Source organism: Debaryomyces fabryi (assembly GCF_001447935.2).
Source record: "Debaryomyces fabryi strain CBS 789 chromosome Unknown contig00045, whole genome shotgun sequence".
Taxonomy (NCBI): Eukaryota; Fungi; Ascomycota; class Pichiomycetes; order Serinales; family Debaryomycetaceae; genus Debaryomyces; species Debaryomyces fabryi.
This window is the reverse complement of record NW_015385471.1, coordinates 1-24,474: the sequence shown is the minus strand read 5'-3', so window position 1 is coordinate 24,474 and position 24,474 is coordinate 1. Positions and strand designations below refer to the sequence as shown.

Sequence of the window (24,474 nt, the reverse complement as noted above, 5' to 3'; positions counted from 1 at the left end):
GAATACCCAATAGTGAAATAAATGTCAATTTTCTTTTTTATTCATTTTTGAGTTAGTTAAACTATTATTATCTCTCCATTAAATTAACGAGCTTGATTAACTAGATACTATGGCTGACGAAGAAGTAAGTAGATACTTTAACATTTGCGATTGATTGAAGTATGGTTTGAAAAAAAAATTTTCTTGAGGACTTTGGTCTCATGACAAGAATTTGAAGCGAATTCAATCAATTTGGAAATAGAAAGTCCACAGAGTACCGTAGAGTATATTGGAGGCCTTCAGAGCTAGAGGACAAGTACTAACTAGTAATTAGCACACTTTTGAGACCGCTGACGCTGGTGCTGCTTTAACCTTCCCAATTCAATGTTCCGCTTTAAGAAAGAACGGACATGTTGTCATTAAGAGCAGACCATGTAAGATTGTTGATATGTCTACCTCTAAGACCGGTAAGCACGGTCACGCCAAGGTTCACTTGGTCGCTATCGACATCTTCACTGGTAAGAAATTAGAAGATTTATCTCCATCTACCCACAATATGGAAGTCCCAAATGTTGGTAGACGTGAATTCCAATTATTAGACATTGATGATGGTTTCTTATCCTTGATGACTAACGATGGTGACACCAAGGATGATGTCAAGGTCCCAGATGGTGAATTAGGTGACAAGATCCAATCCGAATTCGACGAAGGTAAGGATTTATTAGTCACTATTATCTCCGCTATGGGTGAAGAAGCCGCTATTTCTTTCAAGGAAGCCCCAAAATAAGTTGATAAAACACTTACATAATGATATATATTGTTTTTATTTAGTGCTTTAATACTACTTGATTATTATCATTGCGCACGGGATGTAAGCGTTATTTTATTATTATATGCTTAACTTAAGCAAGATCAATACCCTAAAGTTACCTTTCGGTGACTCTTACAGCCCCATGGCTTTGGTAGGTCGTAAAACTCCCTTACTCCAGTATACCCGTAAATTTATTTTTAATAACGATGCCTCATACATAAGCAGGGCTTGCACCGAAAAATTTGGTCAGCGAGCATTTTATGTGACTATGTATGATTCCTTTTTCCTTACATTGACTGGTTCGGTTTCATTATAGCCTATTTTTTGTGCATATATCTGGAGTTAATCAGGGATAATTAAACGGTTTCTTAGATCAAAGAAATATCTATTTAGTTTGGGTTCACCGAATTAAAAATAGCGTTGTGACAAAACTTTTGATGCATGGTAAATCATTACTCCAGAATTCAAAGTTAATCATCAGACAAACTAATATAACCACTTATTGATACTATAGTATCAGGTATAAAAGCGAATTATTATATTTTACACAAGGGCCAGAGGTTGAACTTTCTATGTCTGATAACAAGAGTTTTCAAGGTGGCGCCCCCAATTTTACCCTCGATAACGAAGAAGCTGGGTCTTCCATGTTTGGAGCTGTCAGACAATTCATAGCTGGGCTATTGATAAAGGACAGCATGTCACCTACTATCAGTTTATACTCAAGGTCACTATCGTCTACTGTTGTTCCTCCTTCTTCAAGTGACAGTTCTAGTGGTGGGGGAGACGTTACCGACGGAGTAACTTTTGTTGGAAATACTACTTCGACAGTATTATTCTTTTTGGCTCTAGCGGTAGGTGTATTGATAGCTGTATTATTCGTGTTCTTCACGTTTCGTTATTTCATCAGATCGAAGTATGGACTTCACGTTTATCCAATACCCCATAGAACTCTCTTCTATTCTTCGAGTGCACCACTAGATCAGAATAGTTTGACGAATGTTGAGTTACAAGAACAAATAAATTATGTCAGAGATAATAATTACATAAGAGGCGAAATCTTAGCAAGAAGGATTAATCGTGGAAGAAACCGTCGAAGGAGAAGGGGTGGAAGGTATTCAAGAATGAAGAAATTAACCGAACAAGAAGTTGAGATCTTATTCCCTATAAAGACATATCATGATTGGCTTAACGGTGGACAGGAGAGAGATCATGAAATTAGAGATGGTGTCTTGCAAGAGGAATCCATGCTAGCATGTACAACTCAAGCGAAACCACAGACACAAGATGATTCATTTGATTTAAATGACATCCAAGAGGAAAACTTGAACCGCACTATGTCTCATAGTTTTGTCAGTGATGCAATCGATGTCAACCAATCACCTATTACAAAGGTTGAAGGAATCGAAATGCAGAATATGAAGTTGGACGAAATTCCTCACGCGACTCATGTATCGTCTCCATCAGAGGAAACCGATGATGATTTGCATTTCACTTCAGGCACATGTGCCATTTGTCTTGAAGTCTTGGAGAACGATGATAACGTTAGAGGATTGATTTGTGGGCGTGTATTTCATTCTGATTGTTTAGATCCATGGCTTACCAAGAGGCGTGCGTGCTGTCCTATGTGTAAAAGAGACTACTTTTTTAAGGATGAACATAATAATAGCCTTAGCCACCAAGGTGAAGGTAGCAGCACTGCTAATGGAAGCGGTGATGATAATAACACCAACAATAATCAAAATAACGATGCAGACGATGACTATGATGATATTGATTTCGACGCTTTCAGAAATGATCCTGCTTTAACAGCATTGCTTCAAGAGCTAGTTCCGTTACATGAAAGAGTAAGGACGATATTAAATGACACTTCCTTGGCTCATTTAAATATCGAACAAAGGGCTAATGAAATTGCTTCGAAAAAACGGGGGAACGCATTAAAGGTGGTGTGGTGGAAAATCATGGGTATCAAAAAAGAAGATTTGTTTAATTGGGCTGTAATAACTATTCATCGTCAAGAAAGACAAAATATAGCTAGGGATACCTCAACGACTAATAACACCAACGATGCAAATGCCAATGCGGACTCCAACATCGACAACAACAATCCTAGTGCTACTGAAAATATCAATAGCATTAGCAATAACAGCAACCCCAGTGAATCGAATAGCGGAAATGCCATCGCCAATGAATTGCCTGCCACCAATGAATATCCTAGTGTGGATGATATAACCAACGCAAATACAGGAACAGTAACAACCGAATCGAATACCACCCCTTACACATCAAATTCAAGACAGGTTTCTGCAACTGATATTTCAAGAGATATTGTTGAGCAAAGGGTATGAAGAATTTATTACAATTATCCTTTCTTTAATTCTTAACCAAATGTCCTATGGACCCTTATTTATTACTGTATTTATTAACACTGACTTCTGTCTTTAAAGTCTATGTGATTTTGTTATATTTGTAATCGTGTTCTTTATGTTGGAGTTGTATATTATTCTACGGCTCTATTATAGCTACATTTATTTCTACTCTATATATATATCAATTAGTTATGCTTATTAATATTTCATTTAATACTTGGTTCTATTAATGTTTAAGTAGTAGATTTTGTGATGGAGTAATTTACATAATCATTCGCGAGACTGAAAAAAAAAAATTTTGATGGAAAAATTGGGAAGGATTTCATTAAGTTATTAAAATATAGGTAATTTATACTTAGTTAAATCAGAGTAAAGCAATTTATATTCAAGATGGGTATGTAACTAGTGGATAGAGTATTATTTTAAGAAAGATATATGACGGAAACGGAAATATTAACAATTGAATTAGCTCCTAAAAAATCTGTTAAAATGGACTTAGGTTCATTCTTAACCGATAATTCGATCGGCGGATCATGGGCAGACGAAGAAGTTGATATGTCTTCTATCGGTGTTCCAATTACTGGATCTCAAGCAAGCACTAGTGTTAGAAGAGAAGGAACCTACCAACCACAAGGTGGGTTCAGAGACAATGAAGAAAGACGTGAAAGAAAAGAATTTCCAATCCCAGACCAACCACCATACAGAGCTAGAGTTGCTAATTTACCATGGGATGTTGAAGAGCAAGACTTAGGTAGATTTTTTGAAGACCGTATGCAAGTGCAAGATGCAATTTCTGATATCAAGTTACCTGTGGATAACATGACAGGAAAGTTGAAAGGTTTTGGGTTTGTAACATTCGCAGAGAGAGCTTTATTAGAAGAAGCTTTGAACTTGAACATGGCAGATTTAAACGGTAGAAAGATTTTCGTTAACGTGGCTGCTCCTCAAAGAGCTGATGTTTTTGACATGGACTGGAGATCTGCAAGAAGTGGACCAATGGAAGGTGGAAGACCTCCTAGAGAAGAAGTAGAAATTGACTGGAGTTCTGCCAGATCTTCCGGTGGTTTACCTCCAAGAGAGAACAGAGGTGACAGAGGTGAAAGAAGACCAAGAAGAGAAGAACCAGAAATTGACTGGAGTTCTGCCAGATCTTCAGGTGGATTACCACCAAGAGAAAATAGAGGTGAAAGAGGTGAAAGAGGCGAAAGAAGCGAAAGAAGACCAAGAAGAGAAGAACCAGATTTAGACTGGGGTGCAGTTAGATCTTCAGCTGGTACTTTACCACCAAGAGAAAAGAGTGGAAGAGGTGAAAGATCCGAAAGAAGACCTAAAAAGGATGAGCCAGAATTCGATTGGAGTGCAGCAAGATCTTCTGTTAGTACTTTGCCACCAAGAGAAAGATCTGCTAGAACTGAAAGACCAGACAGAAAGCAAGAACCAGCCTTAGACTGGAAGAGAGGTCAAGCTTTGGATTCTCGTAGTAACAGTAAGACTTCTAAAGCAAACAAGAAGGTTGATAACGAAAAGAAAGATAACCAACCAAAACCCCAAAAGTCGTCGTTTGATGTTCTCACTGTTGAAAGTGACGATGAAGAAACTCAACCAGAAAAAGAGGTTGAAGAACCAAAGGCTGAACAAGCAACTACTGGCTTAGAAGAGGAAACTTCCAAATTGTCTGTCAACAATAAAGAAGGTGAAGGCTGGGAAGTCGTTGGTAAATAAGAAGTGTAAATTAATTTTGGGGTTTTCCCTAATTCAGCTAACTATTTAATTTCATTTGTTTATATTGTATGATCCTTTTCTACATTTTTTCCACTCGTTTTGGAAATATCCATTTATAAATTCTTACTGTATAGATATTCGTCTCATAATTTGTTAAAGTATGCTGTAATAGATGCTAATTCTGTTCCTCTGGCTATTTTGTAGCGTGCGATTACGAACAATTAAATATGAAATTCTATTCACAATTACTTATTTAATTATAATCGTCATACCAGGAGACTTAAAAGAGGTATTTATAGATAGGATGGAAGAAGGTGACAAGAACCTCAGTCAAGGGATAGATAGTTATTATTTAATTAATTCTAATCGTATGTTTTAATAGTTTTGATACTTTTGTTAATTGAACAAACACTAGTATAGGATGAAATACTAACGTTTTGTAAAGGAAAATATAATTTATCACATCCATCTCCATTAGATAATTTGTTATCATTGTATGGCCTAGAACCAATTGCTAAATCGCTTGCAAGAACAAATCCCGACGGTTCGAAGGGGGTTAAATTAAGAAAATCATATAAAAATCATATTCAAGATTTACCGGGAAAGCATCAAATACCACCACCGAAACCAGTTCCAGGAACCTTGTTAGATCCTTCAATATCGCAGGCGCCGGATTTGATTAAATCATTGGACGCAGGTCTATTAAGCCAGGCATTAAAGTTTGAAAAGACTTCTGTGAATGGAATACCTGGATTCAATACCTCAGATTTGGCCATAAATGACCAGCAAACATTAATGAGAGGCGATGACATGTCGGAGAATGATGAGTTTGGTGGATCTAAGAAGAATAAACGTAAGAAGAAGTTGCAGCCAAATGGCGGAGACATAAAACGACAACATGTATAATAGACTTACGTATGTACTATTTAATGAAATAATGATAACCTAACAAATATTATCTACTTATATCGTATTGCATGATTTTATAAACTATTTATAAAATTATATCTATGTATCAGTCACCATTCGAGCAGCATTTGCATCATTTTTATTTCTGATTTTGTTCTTTTTAACTGTCATCTTATTTCTCAATAACCTTCCAATATGACTTAATAATGCTTTCTTAATCATTTTCTTAAATTTCATAGTTACTTCTAACAATGATAGTACCTGATTTCCAATAGTAAATTCTGGTAACTTAATAAACAAATCCTGAACATTTAAGATTTTCTTGTATCCACTGTGACACTTTACTGAAATCAAGAGACATATTGGACTGATGTTCAAATTTCCGATACTCAAATATTTTTTTGACCTTTCGAACATTTCATCTAGATCTGCATCTCCTTCGTCATTCGAAGATAATGAACTAGATAACTGCAGTTTGTTGTTTGATAACCTTGTCATAGACCGATCAAACTTCATTTGGTTTCTTTGACTGCCTCTGTTGCTAGAGCCAGAATTATCATCTTGGAATGTTACAACTTTTTTCGATGCATCTAGCTCTTGAACGAATGATTCTCGTTTGTTTTTATGGTTATCATCTTCATCGGTGTCACTTTGATCATCTTCATCATTCGTGTTTCCAAATAGATTGTAGTTCTCGTTATCCGATCCAGATGGAAATATGTATCTCAATAACTTCTCACCAGTTATTTCATCAATTTTGATATTTAACGGTTGTGAATTTATCGAAAAATAATCCAACACTTTAATACCACCAATAGATCTTTTCATAGACCAATCAACAGTTATCAAATTCTCGGATTCATCATGTTCGCTACCAGAAAATCCAATTAGCGGCTCCATTATCTTATCATAATAAGCATTATGCAATAAATTACTGCCTTGCATATTTTCAATTTCAATTCTATTATCATTTGATCCATTCTCGTTGATCCGTCTTCTGTATTTACCGTGATCCATTAAAATTTCCAAAATAGGGGTCCGATCATCCTCGAGCATACATAGTTGGATGCTATCTGCATTTATATTCCATTCGGCCAATGTTTTAGAATTAGAATCATCATTAAATAATTCTCCTGTTAGCAATGAATTCATTAACAAATAGATCTCAGTGATGGTATTTCCTCGCTCAACATTAAGCATTAGATGTTCATTCAAACCTTCATTGTCTAACATGCCTTGCCTGAACCCATAATTATTAGACAAAATATTCATTAGTCTATAGTATTTATGTAGGTTGATTAATCTTTCGTTCAATGCAATCAAATCTAAGAAATCTATTGAAAACTTTAATTTTTCCAACTTTTCACTTAAAGACTTACTCTTTGGCTCCACATAAAAGAGCAAATGTAAAACAATAACATACAAAGTATGATATTGCTTTGCTGTTGATAAGATTTTGAATTCTGGAATATTAACATTGACTTTTTTGGATATAGATTCATCTTCAAGTTCTTCCAATTCGTAATTACCTTCATTATCATTAATTAATTGATTTCCTAATGGGTTTATTTGATCATAGGTAATCAACATCGACGTTTTTTCAACGATTAGTTTATCTTCTCCAGCTAGCTTTCCATTTTTACAAATTTCAACTCCTAACCAAGGAGGCCAGCTTGTCGTAGATCCGTAAGTTCGCTTATTTAAAATCAATTTATTGACATTCAGAACGTCCTCTTTATTTAAAACAAAAATATTTGCCTCTCTCAAGATGACACCATACCTGTTTTCTAATTCACGTTCATTGACTACTAATTGGTTGCCTGACTTCGTTAGAACAGATACAATCTTTGCATCTATACTAGGTGCCGCCACTAAAACAATATTATTTGGTGTTTCATCACTCTGCAATTGAATCTGAGGATAAAGAATTTCGATTAAGAAATCCTCGGAAACTCGTTGATTTTCATTGGTTTTCCGTATTATGCTATCAAGGCTGTTCAATCTCTGTTGTGAAGATTCAGCTTTTCCAGAAATTGCGTTCGCCAATTTTTCCAGCTTCATCCTACTTAAGGCTTCCGAAACAAGAGAAAATTCATCCCCGCCTGTTTCAGCAATGTTACTGTCAATAATATTATGAATCGCCCTTATAGATTCATAAGATAAATATTTTCTCAATTGGACCTTTAATTGAACAAAATGAACGTATTTGTACAACAAATTTCTATTTTGAACATTCCATTTCAAGAACATGCAAACCAAGACGAATTTGTTATGGAACATAGAATTGAAATTTGACTCGGATGAGTTGCTTTCTTTGTCTTTATTTTGCAGGAGTTTCAATTCCTGTTCCTTGATGTAATTCTTTAAAAATTCAATTCTCTTATACAATTGTTCGTTTGATAGCTGCTTGCTCTTATTAATATTTATTCTTTCCTCTAATTGCCTTATCCTATCTTTCAAGATGTCTATTTGAAGTGAATAAATATTTTTCGACCCTAGGAGGCAGCCGTGTGCATCATCATCCCCTTGCGTTGTAACTACTTCGTTTGACTGATTAGTCGTATCTCTTAAATACGAAAACCTTTTAGAGTACATTAAAGCATTAATTTTAATTGACCTCCGTGATTTCCGCAAAGTTGGGAGAAATGCTTCTTCGTAATCTTCTATATCAAACCATTGTGCATCATTATCAAAGACTTCAAACTTAGATTTCCTATTTTCATTTTGCATTCTGCGCTCATATACATCTTGATCAAAAGCTGCATGAACCGTTCTCAAATCTATGCCTGTTAGATGCACCTCACCAATTCGGAAATTCATCTTCATAATCTTCTTATTCTTGGATAAACCTTCATGTACCATGATACGAGGTTCTTTGACTTGATGCAAATCGACCAGAAATTCGTCCATTTTGGCTCTAACCCCAACACATTCAATTTTATCTTCGTTAGCGTCGACATTTTCATCTCTATACATATGTGTGATGAACAAAGATTTAAAATTGAATTGGAATTTATTGCTGAATAAATGCTGAGAAAACTTCATTGATTTTTTGGAATCGCCAAATAAATTACCCCGTCTTACTGGTATCATCATGTTACCTGCAAATAAAGTCCACCAGCTAAAAAATTGTTTAAATGTACCAGGACTCAAATGAATACAATTGTAACTATTTTCTGTGTTCGCATGAAAAGAAATCGACATGTTAATATGATCACTTCTAAAACCAGCATAAGAATCGTGGTTCTCTTTGGTGTATTCTGGATTGAAAAGCTTAATGTCATAATGGTGCTTAAGTTCCCGAGAAGTTATTTCAGAACCAGTATCTCTTTGCAACAAAAACCCTACGGAAAAATTCACGCCACCTTTCAAGCTTACCACTTTCTTTTCGTAGATATGAGACTTCGATAAACTAACATCTGAATCATCGTGTGGTGTGTCTTCTAAAAAGTATCCAAAACATGATGAAAGAAAGCTTTTTGAGTTCGGTAAATAGATGTACTTTGAGCTATCTCTTGACCATGACACTAGTGGTGTCGCTAAATAATTAGGAATATACCACAAAACTTTATCTGATTTAACGTTCATAAACAGTTGAGAATCATCATTCTCATTAACAGTCCACAAAACATCATCATTAAAAGCTAATACAAATCCTGATGATACATTGAATAAATCATAAGGATCCCTGGAGCCTTTGAATGCTGCTTCTAAGCTGTTGTTTTGCCCAGTTTCAATTCTAAATTTTCCGTGTATAATGTATCTCATCTTGTCCCAAAATCCAAGCTTCGAAGACGGGTCAACTGGTGGTTTTGAAAATTGATCAAAGTTTAACATAACTTGTTGTATTCCAAACTGGTATGACTGACCCCATACAAACCTGCTTGCTTCATTTGAGGAAAAGTTAATACTAAGATCTGTATATAGCTTCACTGACGATAAAGACTTGTTTATGGTTAATGCATAGTGCTTATCACTTGCAATATTCTTAACATCCGGTACTAAGGGGATATGTAAATTTCTCAAATGTTCAATTCCATTCTCCAAAGCCTCCGATAATATCAAATGACCTGCCATAGATAAAGTAGATGACTTATCTTTATTATACGGAACTCTCAATAATGGAAGCGGATAATCACGCAAATGCATACGAAGCTCTGAAAGCTGAAGGCTGATAAACATCGGAATCATTAAGGAATAACGGGTATCTAGGGGTACACCTTGTCCTATATCATGAATAAACTGCGGTAGTTTCTTCAATTCAAACTTTGTTGATGATAAATTTAAATCAAAGTGAGACACTATTACAGATAGCAAAGGAGCCTGGTTCATATATGCAATTATTCTTTCATTTTTATCAACTGGTAAAGATGCTTCATTTCCAAATAAAAACTTTTTATTTTGAATAATCTCATCACTCAATTTAGCCTTATAGATCTTTACCTTCCTTATCCAAGATGTTGAAATAGATTTTCTTAGGAAGAATAGTTTTTCATCAACTTTATTTGAGTTAGATATGGTTTCTGCTTTGCTCAGGTTATCTTTGGAGGTTTTTCCCTCAAACAATGACATTTGCTCCAACCTTTTCCGTTGTTCCACAAGTCCCAATTGATAAATCATATTTAACTCACATTCGAATGGATCATCTTCCATACTGAATGATAATTTCTTTGACTTAATTCGAATAGGAGGAAGATTTATAGCTTTACTTTCTTTTGGTTCAATGCTTTTACGTTTGATGTTATCATTCTTTAAGCAAGTTATCAAGTGTTTTAAAATCTTAATTGTTATTGATAAATTATCGAATAATCTGTACACCACAAAACCATGAGGTTGAATTAGCCTTATAGACTCTGATGAAAGATTAATTTTTGACTCGCTTGAAGGATCATTAAAAGTAATTTTTAGATCATCAACACAAGCAATTCTGCACCAATGCCCAGCGATGAATGGCGAGTCTGCAAGTATTCTAAAGAATTTATTATGCAAATCAAGAACCCCGCCACTAGCATTTGCAATTAAGTCATGTAATTGTAACTTGACCCTATAATTGTCATCTAGATATAATTCAAAGTTTGATCTTTTAACCCGGCAAGCAAGAACCAAAAAATCACTTAACTTTCTATTTTGTGTTTCAATTTGTATAGATGAGTTGCTAGAAACTTTCTGCATATCATTTCTAAGCTTGTTCTTTATCACCTTAACCGGAGATAGTATGGCTTCTCTCACCAAATAGATCGCACCGATAAGAATAGAAAGTTTGTATCTGTTATAATTCCCTACGATATCTTCTATAGATACATCAACCTTCAAGTCATTTATGCCGTTGAAGTTAACTGCACTGAAAAAAATATCCGTCATGGGCATATTCAACAATTCGCTATATTCATCATCGGATTTATTCAAGAGAAGTTGAAGTGCAAATTGTACTTTGCTCATTTGCATATCAATTGTCCAAAATACAGTTGTATTTTCACTAGTAGGTAAGGTATCTGTAGAGTCAGAATTGATGTTAAAATCTGGATCGTAAAATTTGTTTTTTATATTCAAATCCAACCTGTCAATTGTAAACCTTACATTTCTTAACTTATGATTATCAGGGAAAAAATCCGCATTAAAGCCTTCTCCATTAATTTCATCCAAGTAATCTTTAGCGATTAAGACTGAGCGGGACCCTAAAATAAAACTTAACTTGGAAATACTAATTTCCAGGCCCAAAAACCAATCCGGTAAGTATCTGAATAATTTGTATTCTAGCGAAGCCGATTCAGAGGTGGATTTTTGTGCCATATTAGGGAAAACTAGTCTTTGTTTGATAATTGCAGCATTTAAATTCAAATTAACCAACCCAGAATTCAAATGTTCTCGTGCCATACATGTGATATCTTGCAATAAATCATTAATTCCAGTAATTATGTTTAATTGAGATAGATCTATCCTTGGCTCATTTATCGCCATTGTAGATTTAACTTCAATATTTTTTAAAATATCAAGTCTAAAATTTATTGATCTGAAACTTAATATTTCTTTTTTGATTACTTTATCGTTCTCGACTTTTGACGATAAGTTAGTTTTTTCTACGTAATTAACACAAGGGTGTATTACATGGCAATTTATGTTGTAGTCTCTTGTTGAAGTGGTGAATGTGTGAAGGTTTAATAGCGAATATGAAAAATCTAATATTTGAACCTTACCGGAAACCTTATCGTGGTGCCTTAATATAATTCTTGGCTGTTCAATGACAAACTTTGTATCAACCTTGGGAAAAAAATCTTTGAGAAGTTTAAGCAACTTATGTCTATATTTTGCTCGAGATGATTTTTCAAGATCATCATTAGTATCGGAGTCTACTTGTGTTGTGTCGATATCGTCACCGTCAGAATCAGTATCGTTAACATTAGTATGTTCCCTAATTATTTCATGATTCATTTTTTTATTTCTCTTTTTCAATTGCTTTAAAGTAAAATATTTCTTTATTAAAACGCAATTGTATATCAATGTTGCCAATTGGGCGGTATTGAGATCAATCATGGGGCTGCAAGCTGAAGCGGCAAATTCTGTTACACAGTGTTCAAAGCCTCTATCCCTAACCATACAATCTAAAATGTTCGATTTGTAAGTGTAGTTAAAATTTGGAATATTTAGAATTTCATCTTTGCGACAAGTTGTCTTACCGTTTTCTGTAGTGTGTTTGCAATAATTAATCTTTAAAGACTGAATAGAAGTATTAACTTGAAATGGGTCGTCTGTTTCGGAATCAAATAAAACATGGTATCCGGCAGCTGTTTTATTTAACTTCAGGTAATTGAATGAAATGCTTTTAGAAAATAAATTCAAAGAACGCTTACGAGAAGAATAATCAAAATAATCACTGAAGGACATCTTCTTATCCGTAATTGCAAATGGAATTTCCAATAATTCTGAGTTGTCTAAACTGAAGGATATCTCCTTGATTACTGGATATAATTTATTCCTAATTTTGATAAATTTATCAAATTTAGTTTGAAGCTTAGATGAACCGGCATCTTCTTGCTTCGAAGTTTCCTCTTCAGGATAATTAAATTTAGGTTCGTTTTTAGTTTCAGGGGTAAATCTGACTCCAGGCTCATTACTCTTGTCACTGAATTCCATGTCTCTCTTAATTCTGTCGATGAAGAGCTTGGCAGTTCGAAATATAACACACTTGAATTCATCGGTAAAGAGCCTCACCTGAATATTATGAACATTTCCTTGGTTCATATTTATCAGCAAGTTCAATTGAACCTTTAAAGTTTGCAATGACAAGGGAGGTACCAGCTTTAAACTGTCAGATTCACTCGAATTCGTTACGTCGTTCACCACTAACGTAGTGTAGAACTTCACATCACTCTCAGATTTCTTGCTGTACCTCGAAACCAACATGAACCTCAAATATTCAATTGTAGTGGATGTGGAGTCTGGATGTATCAACATCATATGCTTCAACCCAATGTCGATGCCCGGTACATGTCCAAGGATGAACCGCACAACGACCCTGGCAATCCAATTCGAAGGGAATATTGCCAAATCAAGGCTCTCATTGCCACAATCTTCCTTTTTCTCGGGCGTTTTGGTCCCCTTCGTGTTGGAATCACCGCTATGCAATTTTATCACCAAATCATCCATCACTATCTTTCTTGAGTTACCCCACAACCGAAACCTGAACGACCTGAGTGTCAAACTTACCTTCTTATTACTATAGCTGATCCCATTGAACAGTATCCCATTGTTTATGCCTATAGTCTTCAAATGGAACCCACTCACCAAATATATTAGATACCATCCAACCACCCAAGCGCCCAATACCAACCCGCCATAATACAATATATCGTCCCTCACGAAATTAACCATTGCACCTTTAATGCTATATGTCTTCGTTAGTGCTATATAATTCGATGAACGTAATATTGAAACAATTTGTCGCTTCTATGGGTGTTTATTCGTATATCTCTTCGATTGATTTCAACCAGCTCTTTCTTGTTTGTTTGGCAGCAATTTCTACCGTAATCGTAAATGATCATAACCTGTAAACAATCCGTAATAATATGCCAGTATAACCTGCAAACCATCTCTATTTGTGCTGTGCTTCGATGAGAGTGCCCTGCGGTAACCAGATACCCCTTTGGGACATCTTTTCACCACAAACCCACGTCTGGAAACTCAAATTAAAATTAAGCTTCCAACTCTATTCCGCGTGCGTGCTTTTAGGGTTTAGACCTTGTGGCGTTTTGTGCTATCGCAACTCCCCACCGGAAGCTGATATATTCCTGTATATGGCTAGAGAGCTCATTTTTACAAATTTCGGGAGATTGTCGTGGCAATACCATCTTTGTTGTCGTTCTGGTATCGTCTCTGGTAGACTGAGAAATTTTATATGAAAATTTTTTATTAGGGAAGACAATTTACACTTAATATAGCTTATCACACATTAACAAAAAGTATGTTGAAACATGGAAACGTATAAACGAATAGCGTATTATTAGACAGAACTATTGAGCTGGATTCGAAGGAGAGAAATGTAGACAGGAGAACATAGAAATGGAGATGAAAAATTATGAAAAATGATGGAATATGGATAGAAGGCCGATCAACAGAGCCAGAGATGGAAAATGATTAATATGGTCTTTGAATATGAAGAACAAGTGAGAGTACTAATGGACGTGGGATAATTAGAATACCAGACGATAGTTTTGATAATGAACGAGTTTATAGTATATTATATAAACTGAGTACTAACATATATTTTAGTGGCTGCTTCACTTCCACACCCAAAGATTGTTAAAAAGCACACCAAGAAGTTCAAGAGACACCACTCTGACAGATACCACCGTGTCGCTGAAAACTGGAGAAAGCAAAAGGGTATTGACTCTTGTGTCAGAAGAAGATTCAGAGGTACCATCTCACAACCAAACATTGGTTACGGTTCCAACAAAAAGACTAGACACATGATGCCATCCGGCCACAAGGCTTTCTTAGTCAAGAACGTCAAGGACTTAGATGTTTTATTATTACACTCTAAGACTTACGCTGCTGAAATTTCCCACAATGTTTCTGCCAGAAACAGAGTTGAAATTGTTGCTAAGGCTAAGAAGCTTGGTGTTAAGGTCACTAACCCAAAGGGTAGAGTTGCTTTAGAAGCTTAAGTTTACCTTGAACATTAATTTTATATCAATTTTTAGTCCGGGTTTTTTTAAGTCATGAAATAGTTTTCTGTTTAATATAAAAAAATGTACATTTACGTTATTATATGTCATATTAAGCCTGTAATCATATTGCTCTAAATCTTGTCTGGCAACCGAAGTATATCCACGCACTTAGTATATATTATTTATTGTATATTTAAACACTCATAAGCCAAATGACGAAACTGAAAATAAAAATTTCCCTTTATGGTTCTAATTTATCGTTTTCTAGATAATGATCCAGAAACAGTAAAATTACTTATTCCCACATGATGATGCTTTTTAATCTTATAACCTAGCTCACATATGCCATTGGTATCTATATGTAAGTCTGGACTATTTTTTAAGGTCTTTTCATGTAGATTAGGAAGCGATTTCTTTTTAGGTGCAGCATCGTCACAGCTCTCACTTTCATTGGGGACGAGCGGCTCTCCGGAACCCTTCCGAGTTGACGACAGAATCGATGAAGCTGTAGACATATTCTCTTGTGGTTTACTTACGTTATCAAATGTTTCTACTTCATCCTCTTTCAATGCCGGCAAGTTAGCACTCGATAGTTGTTGCGAATCTTTGAGAGCGGGCTCATCCAATGGATCTAGCATCGATCTTTTTGAATTTGAATACTCTGATGATGTGTCGTTATCCATACCTTCAAACCCTTCTTGATTTTCTATACGATCGTATGAATTCGCTCTATCGCCTCTGTGAAGTTTCAAAGGAGTGTGGGTAATTGAAGAAGTTGAGTGAATCGAGCCATCATCTCTGTCACGGTAATCATCTTCATGATTAAACTTTGCATTTTGGTTTACGTTTGGACTGGTATCATTACTTTGACCGCCCAAATCTAACATACTTCTAAATGATGAATGGAGTTCATCACTGTCATAATTTGAACCAATTGTTGCCTTACGTGAAGGTGCACGGGAAGTCTGCCCCGATGATGGATTTGAAGAATTTGGTGGCGAAACAATAGGATTCACATCTTGGTCAGGATGTTCATAAATGCACATTTCCAATTCAGTGAACCAGGGGTCTGCGAATAATAAATCCATAGTGTATCTATTGGAGACTGACGGGTCACATAGCTTCCAAGCAACTCTAGCTGCACCGGAGGAGTGAAATTGCAGTGCCCATTTAAACTCACTTCCAGGACCCTTTGTAACTTCTTGGTTAGTTTTAAAGTTAGGATGATCTCCTGCATAACGACTGTGATTAAATTTGTAGTCTCTGTAAGCATGTTCATTAGGAGATGCAGATGAAAATGGGACACCACGATAAACAATACAAAAAAGTAACATTCCTAAACCCCAGCAATCCATCTTATACGGGTCATATGCCCAATTTTTGACATCACTACCATTCACATCCTTTAATTTCATGACTTCTGGGGGAGAATATGGTGGTGAACCAACATATGCAGTAGATAGTTTAATCGGTGACGACGTATCTCCTTTAATTTCATTACCATAGCCACTAACGCCGAAATCACATAATTTGGCAATTCCTCTACCATCAATTAAGACATTTTCTGGTTTTAGATCCTTATGGGCTATGCCCAATTCATGTAAATATTTAACCCCGTGTGCTATTTGTTTGAAAATACAGTATTTTTCGTTCAATGGCGAGCTTTTCCAGCCCAGCTTTATTATGGCGTTGAATAGATCACCACCTTTACATAATTCCAAGATGATACCCCATCCCCTGGTTAAATTTGCTTGGGATTGGATCCTCACCATCATTATGGTGTTGACCACATGTCTGCTATTGCTTGCTTTCTTAGAAATAATGTATTCCTTTATTGCCCGCTTATAGAAATCATCGTCACTCTCCTTGTCGAGCAATGTGAACTTCTTCAAGGCATAAACATTCTTTTTATTATGGGCCGCATTGATTATACGTACATCCGACGATCCTCCATCTCCCAACTTCTTGTTCTGCATATCGATTTCAAAATCTTCCAAAAGATTGACGTGCTCTTGCTTCAATTCATCCGGCAAAAAGTCATTAGGATCGGCCACAGGATTGTTCAACACTCGGTTAGCATCAGGCCCTCCCGACAAGTAAAAACTGGTACTTGGATGTTCTGCCGAAGGACTTTTATTAACTCCAAACGGATTATACTTTATCTTCTCGTGATGCAGGTGGTTAGCGTTTGGGGTGATGGCTAATCCACCCCCACGGGCTCCTGTAGCCGGTGCCCCCGACCTCAATTCGTTTGTCAGTCGTACACTTCTGGCAGCATTATTCTTGTTGATCTGCTGAAGATGTGCCATCGTTTCGGCCTTCGATAACTTCTTAGGGGTCTTCTCGTTTTCAATGTTGCTATTCGTCCTTGTCATATTCGAATTATGTCTCCTCATCGATAGAACCGACGGGGTTCTCGAAATTCGCCCTCCGCTGGACCCACTAGGCACTTCGGCCTTTGAATCTCCATTATGGTGAAAAAGCTTCGATAACCCAACATGCGACCCATGTACCGATTCTTTCCCAGAATCTGAGTTAGACCCAGGACTATGTTCCTTTTTGAATATATTTCTCAATCCATGATGGCGGTGATGAGATTCGTTTTCTGTTGGCATTCTTCCTGTCGCTTCCGTCACTTTTTCCGCTTCTTATGTAAAAACCGCTAATGCCGTAATTTTTATGCTTATTTGCTATCTTTCTCAAAATACCTGCTAATAAACTTCAGTCTTTCAAACAATATTTAGCCTAACCAATTATTTCATCAAACAGATATTTATCAAACAATAGTTCTTTCGAAATCGAAAAGAATGGAATAAAATATATTATAGCTAATCATAGGGCCAGGGGAACATCGAAAATTAGAGTGCGTGTGGGTAACATCGATTTTATATATAGGAGGTCATAATAGCAATTAGGCCCATTTCACCCATCAAAGCGTATGAACATGGTGGCTAATAGCGTCGAGACACCAGACGGCTACAGGAAGAGCATGTATGATTAGGACTTTATTAATAATACAAATAAAAACAAGAGCGATTTTAAATAGATAAGGAACAAAAGCGATTATAATATTAAAGTAAATTCATCGTCAGTTATATAGAAAAAGTAAACTGAAATGGTATCGTTAGAAGAATGTATTAACTATTGTTAAGATAAAAGACGAAGATTAGATGCTTTCATCATCGGAGATCTTTTGGTTATTTCTCTTAATCTTGAAAAATCTGATGCCACCATTGTCAGCTTCTCTAGTTTCTGGGTCGACAGGACCAGCATTAGCTCTGGTGAAAGAAGAGTCATCACCCTGGGTGGCGACAGGGCCAGAGGTGTCGTTGACACCTTGGCTTTCTCTAACTCTGGACATGTGTTTCTTGTAGGAGTTGGAGATGTTAGCAAAACAGGTGTTGAAGAAAACAAGCAAAATACAAACCACTGCGGCCCAGGTGATAGCCAACAATTTGAGACCAACATCAGGGTGCATGTTGTTTTGGTTGAAGGCATTTCTGGCCAACACCACAACAGCCGTTTGGAAAGCAGCAAGAGCAGCAATGAAGAACAACGCAAATGCGACAAACGCAACTACAACCTTGTCGATAACTTGGAAACAGAATGCAAGCAAGTCAACAATAAGGGCGATACCAGCGAAACCAATGGCCACAAGAGCAAATGCAAATGAAAATCTCGACAAGTAGAAGTAGGTGTTTCTGTTGTCAACAAAGTCCTTTGGCACATTTTTGGTTGTGTCAAAGTTATCCTTTGGTGAAATTGGGTATGCTGGACCCAGTGAACATTTGCTGAAATCCTTTTCTTCACAAACACCCCAGAAAGTCCATGCGGCAGAGCTTGGAGCACCAGAAATCAGCGATGTATCAGCCTTAATCCAGTAGAACTTATTCAATGGGAAGTTGTCTGAAGCCCCCGATAAGATGACGAGCAACAATAACAAACATGTTCCCGCTAAAAGGACAATATTCAAAATGGTATTGATAATTTTCATGGTTTACTGTAATTCCAATTGATTCAATTGACTATTCAGAAAGAAATATATCAAATATGTTTAATTTATAAAAGAAGGAAAAATTCTTATATAAAAAAATGCTTATGGGGCTAAACCTTCGCTGAAAATATCTTTTTGTATTTAACTGATTAAGTCATTTAAATCTTTAATAAACAATCGAAAATACCTAAAACAACGAACTAACGCAATACAAATGAATTACCTATTTAGTGAATTTGGTAACTACAAATAGAGCTGAATCCGGTCCAAGAAGGTGGTTTGTTTATGTATTTCCTAATCCAAAGAGTTATTCTTGCTATTTATTTCATATTGGGACGTAAGTTCTTTCTATGTCTGCAATAGTATAATAGTGCGGCACTTGGAAACTGCGCAATCCTATTGTTTCTAGGGTCTATATGCTAGATGCATGATGGGCTACGCTATTGTGTCCCATTTGGTACAACGACCGTACCATGTTCTACGCAAGCATCGGTGAGGATTTTTCGAAGGATGACTTGGAAGAAGGCTTGAGAATAAGGACGACACTGATTGGAAGGAGGATGTGCAGGAAGACTCTGTACAGAGGGTACTGAGCGGACGAGATGCATTAGGCGATTGTGCATGGGGCATATTCGAAGAATATACCGTGGAAGGTGGTTTTGGGTGCAACGGATTGGGTAACGACGGCTCATCATTCTTATTGTCGTCGGAAGAGGTGAATCGCCAGTTAAAGCAGTCTCGGCATGGAGGTTGTTGCACACATGGAGGTGTATCGTTGTAAGCGAGGATAATGTCATCGATGACAGTGTGGATACGGTGGTTGAGAAGATTCACCCGCCATCCTTTGTCAGTCACGACATCATACACGCATTGGTGTGCGGTGTGACAGGCAGTTTCCATTGCATACCCGGCAACGTTGCACGAGCTGGAGACGCCGTTACACACCCCCATGTAGATAGGATCGGCCGTGTTACCGAAATGCCAGATATTTTCCAAGTGCTTGGGAAGCCCTGGAGGCTGGGGAAGATGAAGGCGACGAGTGGCTAGCATCTCGCCAGGGGCCTCAAATGCTACGGCTGGTAGCCCGTATGTTCTACCCACAAGTGATGCCAAAGCACCCCCAAGTGAATGCCCTGTGACCCAGATGTTGGTGGTCAGTGGGTCGTAGAGACTTGACACATTACGATACAAGTCGAGCGTCGCCTGGTAGTAACGATCCTGGCGCATGAGCTCCTTCTCGAGGCAGTCTTGGTCGCAGGTGTATGCCTTCTGGTAGCAGTCACACACAGTGGTCCACATATAGCCCACACGGGCACAGCAGCACAGAAAAAGTAAGTTATCGTTCAACTTATCGTTGGCAGTAGTTTCTTCTGGTCCTGTACCAATAAGCCCTGCTCCCGATGTACCCTTGATTCCAATCACCACTGTCTTGTTGTCTGTACTCACAAATACGTGACCACGAAGTCCATCGTCAGCCCATCCAAAGTTAATATCGGTATGGTTTTCGTCTGGCACCCACGGATCGCCCACGTCAATCCAATCCAGTCTCTTCTTTTCCTTGTCATCCTTAGGAAACTTAACGTATGCATTCGACGAAATCGTAGCCAACGACACCACCGTGTCTCGGTCCTTGACGTCAGGAATCGGTATTTCGTGCTCTTCCTCCCACTCGAGATCAATCTTGTTCAAAAGTGCTGGATTACCCTTCACGGATAATGCATATGCCAAATACGAGTCCAAGAAATTAGGTGTATGACGCTCCTTCAACCTCTTCACTACTCCTTTAGTAACTGACTGTCTGATTGGTAGTTTGATGGTCCACGGATTCTTGCCCTTGTGCGCCTGGGGCCAGTCGTAAGCATCGTAAACTTCTTGTAGATTATTCTCATCAACCTCTTCTGTCTCCATTGTTGTAAGCTCCTCCAATTCCTCGTTATGGGCTTCAAGATACTCCTGCGTTATATCCAACCTACGATGAACCCGATGATTATGTGATCCCGTTCCCCGGTGGAATATATGCTTCAATTCGAATGTAGTTCCATCCGTATGCACTTCTATAGCTTCTCCACGGTCAAACCCATCGACAACATCATTGTGAGCTTGATACCATCCCCCTGATAAAATATATTTGGGTACGTACCGTATGCACCCGTATGCCATCAACGTCAAAACAGCAACGTAAGTCGCGATGGAAAGCCCTCCTTTTCTCCTAGGTCTCTTCGGACTTATCAAAGGATATTGTTCTCCTAGTTGTTTCATAATTTCATCAAGTATATCGTTTATAATTGTGTAAAGTTTTATCTACTTTTGATATGGATTTCGTTATCAAATATCAATGTGGCGATTACAAAATTTCTAGATAGTGCGTGATACAGTATCTCTACGTTTATCAAGTTAAACAAATCTATAAGTATTTAGCGGCATCAACGAGATCGTTACCATTATCCAGTAATAGCACCTCTCTCAGCGACACTATGCGGATGTCCTTTACCAGTTTTATCTCGTTTGAGCCAGTAATTAATTTCTCACAATCGTAGCTATGGTTCAATATCTTGGTGAGCTTAATCACTACATCGCTCAACACCCTTGGAGTGAGAATCGATCTGTTCGAGTAGAAGGCATTGGCTAGCAAGGCTGCAAACAAATCACCACACCCGTTGAAGTTACAGTCAATTTTGTCAATAGGGATATAGAATATCTTGTTTTTGGGCTCCGCGGCCGTGAAGCCCACGGAATACATGCGGTTGTCTAATATGACCGACGATAGTACCACATATGGCACATTGTACTGTTGATTAAACTTCTCGAATGCATCCACAAGCGACTCCCAGCTTGATACCGGCGTGCCGCTCAACAACTCGAACTCAAACTGGTTGGGAGTCACCACAGTCACATATCCGCTTGCAAGAATGTCCTTATACGCGGGAACCACTTCTTCCAGCACATAGAGCTTACCGTTGTCACCTAACACTGGATCTAGCACCCACACTGGTCTAGTATGTGCTTTCTGGAAGATAGCTCTCACATTCCGATGGATCACCTTGAGCACAGCTTCGTTGGGGGCATATCCGGTCAAAATCATGTCATAGTCCCTATCTGCATTGATTATATCACTAATACCCTCAAAGAGACTCTCAATAAGCTCTGGAGAGCTTGGCTTGCCCTTGAACGTACCATAGCCGGGGTGATTTGAAAAATTGGTCGTATCTATAGCGTCCACGTCCCATCCACTGTATTGCAATGGGAAAACCGCCGATCTGTTACCAACATATCCATGAACCACATGCGACAGAATCGATAGAACAGTCTTCACGCTCATCTACTCCTTCTTGCTGTTGCTATGACTGATTGAAGTCGTTTCTTTACTTCATTAGGATTTTTCATGTTAGACATTTTATGTGCACGACAAATAGACAATAAAAATAGATCGAGCCGCCACGTATAATAAACATACAAACTTTAGAAGGAATCAATTATAATAAACCATATTAGATAGAGGAAATCACTATGTCCACTAAAGAGTCGGGTCTTATAGACGTTGGATATCCTATATATGGGGCAAAATTCGTTAACAATAAGACCATAATTGTTACCGGAGGAGGTGGAGAAGGTAACAACGGTATTCCTAATAAGATCACGGCTGTCAAATGCAGTTTGAAGATATCGGATAAGACTAAAAGATTACAGAAGTTCCGTGAGATTGTATTGCCTAAGAATGAAGATTCGCCAATGTGTTTGGATATTGCTAAGGATTCGGCAGACAACGAGGACAATTTTTCGGTTTTTGTTGGGTGTAATCAATCGACGCAGTTGTTGAAGTCGATGAATATCAATAATAACTTGCGGAAGTATGTGTTTACTAGTGAGGAGCACCTAAGATTTGTAGACGCAGCTCAATTGGAGGAGGATATTAGTGGCGAAGGGGTAGGAGAATATCCCAAGATCGTCTGTTTGTCATCTCATAACTCGGTGGGTTGTTTGATGACATCCAGAAACCCCTCTGTCATATACATCTTCAATCCAGACTTATTAGAGCTTAACTTCAAATTTAGACCTGAAAGGGATGTCGATATCTTGGACTTTCACTTGAGCCCAGGTGACGATGGAAAAACGTTATGCTACATAACGGCGTCATCCATCGAGACCGTATCAACAGTCACAGGAAATACAATATCATCTGCCAATTCAGTATCCAATAAAGCATTAGCTAAATATAATCTTTCGAAGGTCAGATTCATTGACGATTCGAATATCATTTTGACTGCCAGCTTGAAAAATGGCAAGGGTGTATCAATCTTCCAGTATTCCATTCCTGATAAGAAAATTATCAAGCAGCGTGATGTCTCTACTAAAATAAAAGGTATAACTGCAATGGATATCTCTCTCTCGCAAGGCCTTGTGGCGTTAGCAGGGAATGATACTTCTATTACGGTTCTTAGATTGTCAGATTTTAAAACTATCAAAACTTTCACCAAGTTGCACAGCTTTGCGATAACAAAAGTTGCGTTTTCTCCAAGTGGAACAAAACTCGCATCGGTGAGTGCAGCCAATACACTTCACGTTATGAAAATTCCCTCTAATTATTCAAATGGTAAGTCTATTATTGGCACCCTAGTTAATTACATTTTTATGGCAGTTATTGCTTGTTTAGTTGCAGTCTTCTTACAAAAGTGTTATGAAAATGGCCAATTGGAACAGCTTTATGACTTATCTAGTCATTATGGTCAAGTAGGCTTTAAGCTTGCCAATGAATATGGAGTTGCAGGTTACCAATTCGTTAAAGAGAAGATACGAGGCGAAAATGTCGATGGTGACGATACCACAAAGCAATACTTTAAAATGGACGAATGGGATGAAAATGAGACTTCTCAGTCGACTAAAGTTTCTCTCACAAGTCTCGTAGAAACATATTCTACAGAAACCACTGAAATTGCATCAACTATCGTACAAACTGATATTTCTTCTTCTGGTGATAACATAGATATTAGAGATATTACTAAGGATATTGATGAAATAACAAAAGGTAACGATATTAACACCGAAACATTTTTTAATGATACAAATAATTACATTGAACAATCTACCATCATTAATGCCCCAAATGCTTCTATGGGGAACATTATTGAGTCTACGGTTATTGAGACAACTGAATTGAAAGCTGCTGAAACTAATCCTATGACTGAGGATGATGAAACTGAAATATCCAATGTTGCTACCGAAACTAACTCTATTTTGACTGAAACCCTAGATGCATCTGAGGAAGAAATACAAAATAATGTTACTCGTGAAGGCAAAGATGCAGGTGAAGACTTAGTAACAGATACTAACGATATCACGGAAGATGAAGAAAATGAATTGGTTACGACTTCCGAAGCAGAATTGAAAGCCGATATCGTTTCTGATAATGACGATGGTTTTGATGAGCCTAGCTCAGTTGAATCTGATAAAGAAGTAACTGTTGATGATGTTGAGTTAAACGTAGAGGAAGAATCTATTGATGACGCTGAGGCTGATGTTGAGGAAGAAGCT

At 37.4% G+C, this 24,474-nt stretch overlaps 11 protein-coding genes across 11 annotated transcripts; 6 read left to right on the top strand and 5 right to left on the bottom strand.

Annotated features, from left to right (window-relative positions):
* Positions 1 to 109: 109 nt before the first annotated feature.
* On the top strand, positions 110 to 766 carry ANB1 (translation elongation factor eIF-5A; the record flags this gene model as incomplete). The annotated part of the gene is made up of 2 exons (XM_015611348.1): positions 110 to 124; positions 314 to 766. 2 exons carry the CDS (start codon positions 110 to 112, stop codon positions 764 to 766), a joined length of 468 nt encoding a protein of 155 aa, XP_015467812.1.
* Positions 767 to 1,362: 596 nt separating this feature from the next.
* On the top strand, positions 1,363 to 3,135 carry AC631_02517 (uncharacterized protein; the record flags this gene model as incomplete). Its single annotated transcript, XM_015611347.1, has 1 exon — positions 1,363 to 3,135. One exon carries the CDS (start codon positions 1,363 to 1,365, stop codon positions 3,133 to 3,135), a length of 1,773 nt encoding a protein of 590 aa, XP_015467811.1.
* A 456-nt stretch (positions 3,136 to 3,591) lies between these two features.
* TIF3 (Tif3p) lies at positions 3,592 to 4,878 on the top strand (the record flags this gene model as incomplete). Its single annotated transcript, XM_015611346.1, has 1 exon — positions 3,592 to 4,878. The coding sequence occupies one exon, from the start codon at positions 3,592 to 3,594 to the stop codon at positions 4,876 to 4,878; it is 1,287 nt and encodes a 428-aa protein (XP_015467810.1).
* A 304-nt stretch (positions 4,879 to 5,182) lies between these two features.
* Positions 5,183 to 5,784, top strand: MED19 (Med19p; the record flags this gene model as incomplete). The annotated part of the gene is made up of 2 exons (XM_015611345.1): positions 5,183 to 5,246; positions 5,324 to 5,784. 2 exons carry the CDS (start codon positions 5,183 to 5,185, stop codon positions 5,782 to 5,784), a joined length of 525 nt encoding a protein of 174 aa, XP_015467809.1.
* A 102-nt stretch (positions 5,785 to 5,886) lies between these two features.
* On the bottom strand, positions 5,887 to 13,431 carry FMP27 (Fmp27p; the record flags this gene model as incomplete). The annotated part of the gene is made up of 1 exon (XM_015611344.1): positions 5,887 to 13,431. One exon carries the CDS (start codon positions 13,429 to 13,431, stop codon positions 5,887 to 5,889), a length of 7,545 nt encoding a protein of 2,514 aa, XP_015467808.1.
* A 1,322-nt stretch (positions 13,432 to 14,753) lies between these two features.
* On the top strand, positions 14,754 to 14,948 carry RPL32 (60S ribosomal eL32 domain-containing protein; the record flags this gene model as incomplete). The annotated part of the gene is made up of 1 exon (XM_015611343.1): positions 14,754 to 14,948. The coding sequence occupies one exon, from the start codon at positions 14,754 to 14,756 to the stop codon at positions 14,946 to 14,948; it is 195 nt and encodes a 64-aa protein (XP_015467807.1).
* Positions 14,949 to 15,205: 257 nt separating this feature from the next.
* Positions 15,206 to 17,566, bottom strand: PTK2 (protein kinase; the record flags this gene model as incomplete). The annotated part of the gene is made up of 1 exon (XM_015611342.1): positions 15,206 to 17,566. One exon carries the CDS (start codon positions 17,564 to 17,566, stop codon positions 15,206 to 15,208), a length of 2,361 nt encoding a protein of 786 aa, XP_015467806.1.
* A 551-nt stretch (positions 17,567 to 18,117) lies between these two features.
* On the bottom strand, positions 18,118 to 18,945 carry SUR7 (Sur7p; the record flags this gene model as incomplete). The annotated part of the gene is made up of 1 exon (XM_015611341.1): positions 18,118 to 18,945. The coding sequence occupies one exon, from the start codon at positions 18,943 to 18,945 to the stop codon at positions 18,118 to 18,120; it is 828 nt and encodes a 275-aa protein (XP_015467805.1).
* A 435-nt stretch (positions 18,946 to 19,380) lies between these two features.
* On the bottom strand, positions 19,381 to 21,204 carry ATG15 (triglyceride lipase; the record flags this gene model as incomplete). The annotated part of the gene is made up of 1 exon (XM_015611340.1): positions 19,381 to 21,204. One exon carries the CDS (start codon positions 21,202 to 21,204, stop codon positions 19,381 to 19,383), a length of 1,824 nt encoding a protein of 607 aa, XP_015467804.1.
* A 145-nt stretch (positions 21,205 to 21,349) lies between these two features.
* Positions 21,350 to 22,264, bottom strand: AC631_02509 (putative pyridoxal kinase; the record flags this gene model as incomplete). Its single annotated transcript, XM_015611339.1, has 1 exon — positions 21,350 to 22,264. The coding sequence occupies one exon, from the start codon at positions 22,262 to 22,264 to the stop codon at positions 21,350 to 21,352; it is 915 nt and encodes a 304-aa protein (XP_015467803.1).
* A 188-nt stretch (positions 22,265 to 22,452) lies between these two features.
* AC631_02508 (WD40 repeat domain-containing protein) lies at positions 22,453 to 24,423 on the top strand (the record flags this gene model as incomplete). Its single annotated transcript, XM_015611338.1, has 1 exon — positions 22,453 to 24,423. A coding segment is annotated over one exon (1,971 nt), but the record flags the coding sequence as incomplete, so codon positions are not given.
* Positions 24,424 to 24,474: the final 51 nt, after the last annotated feature.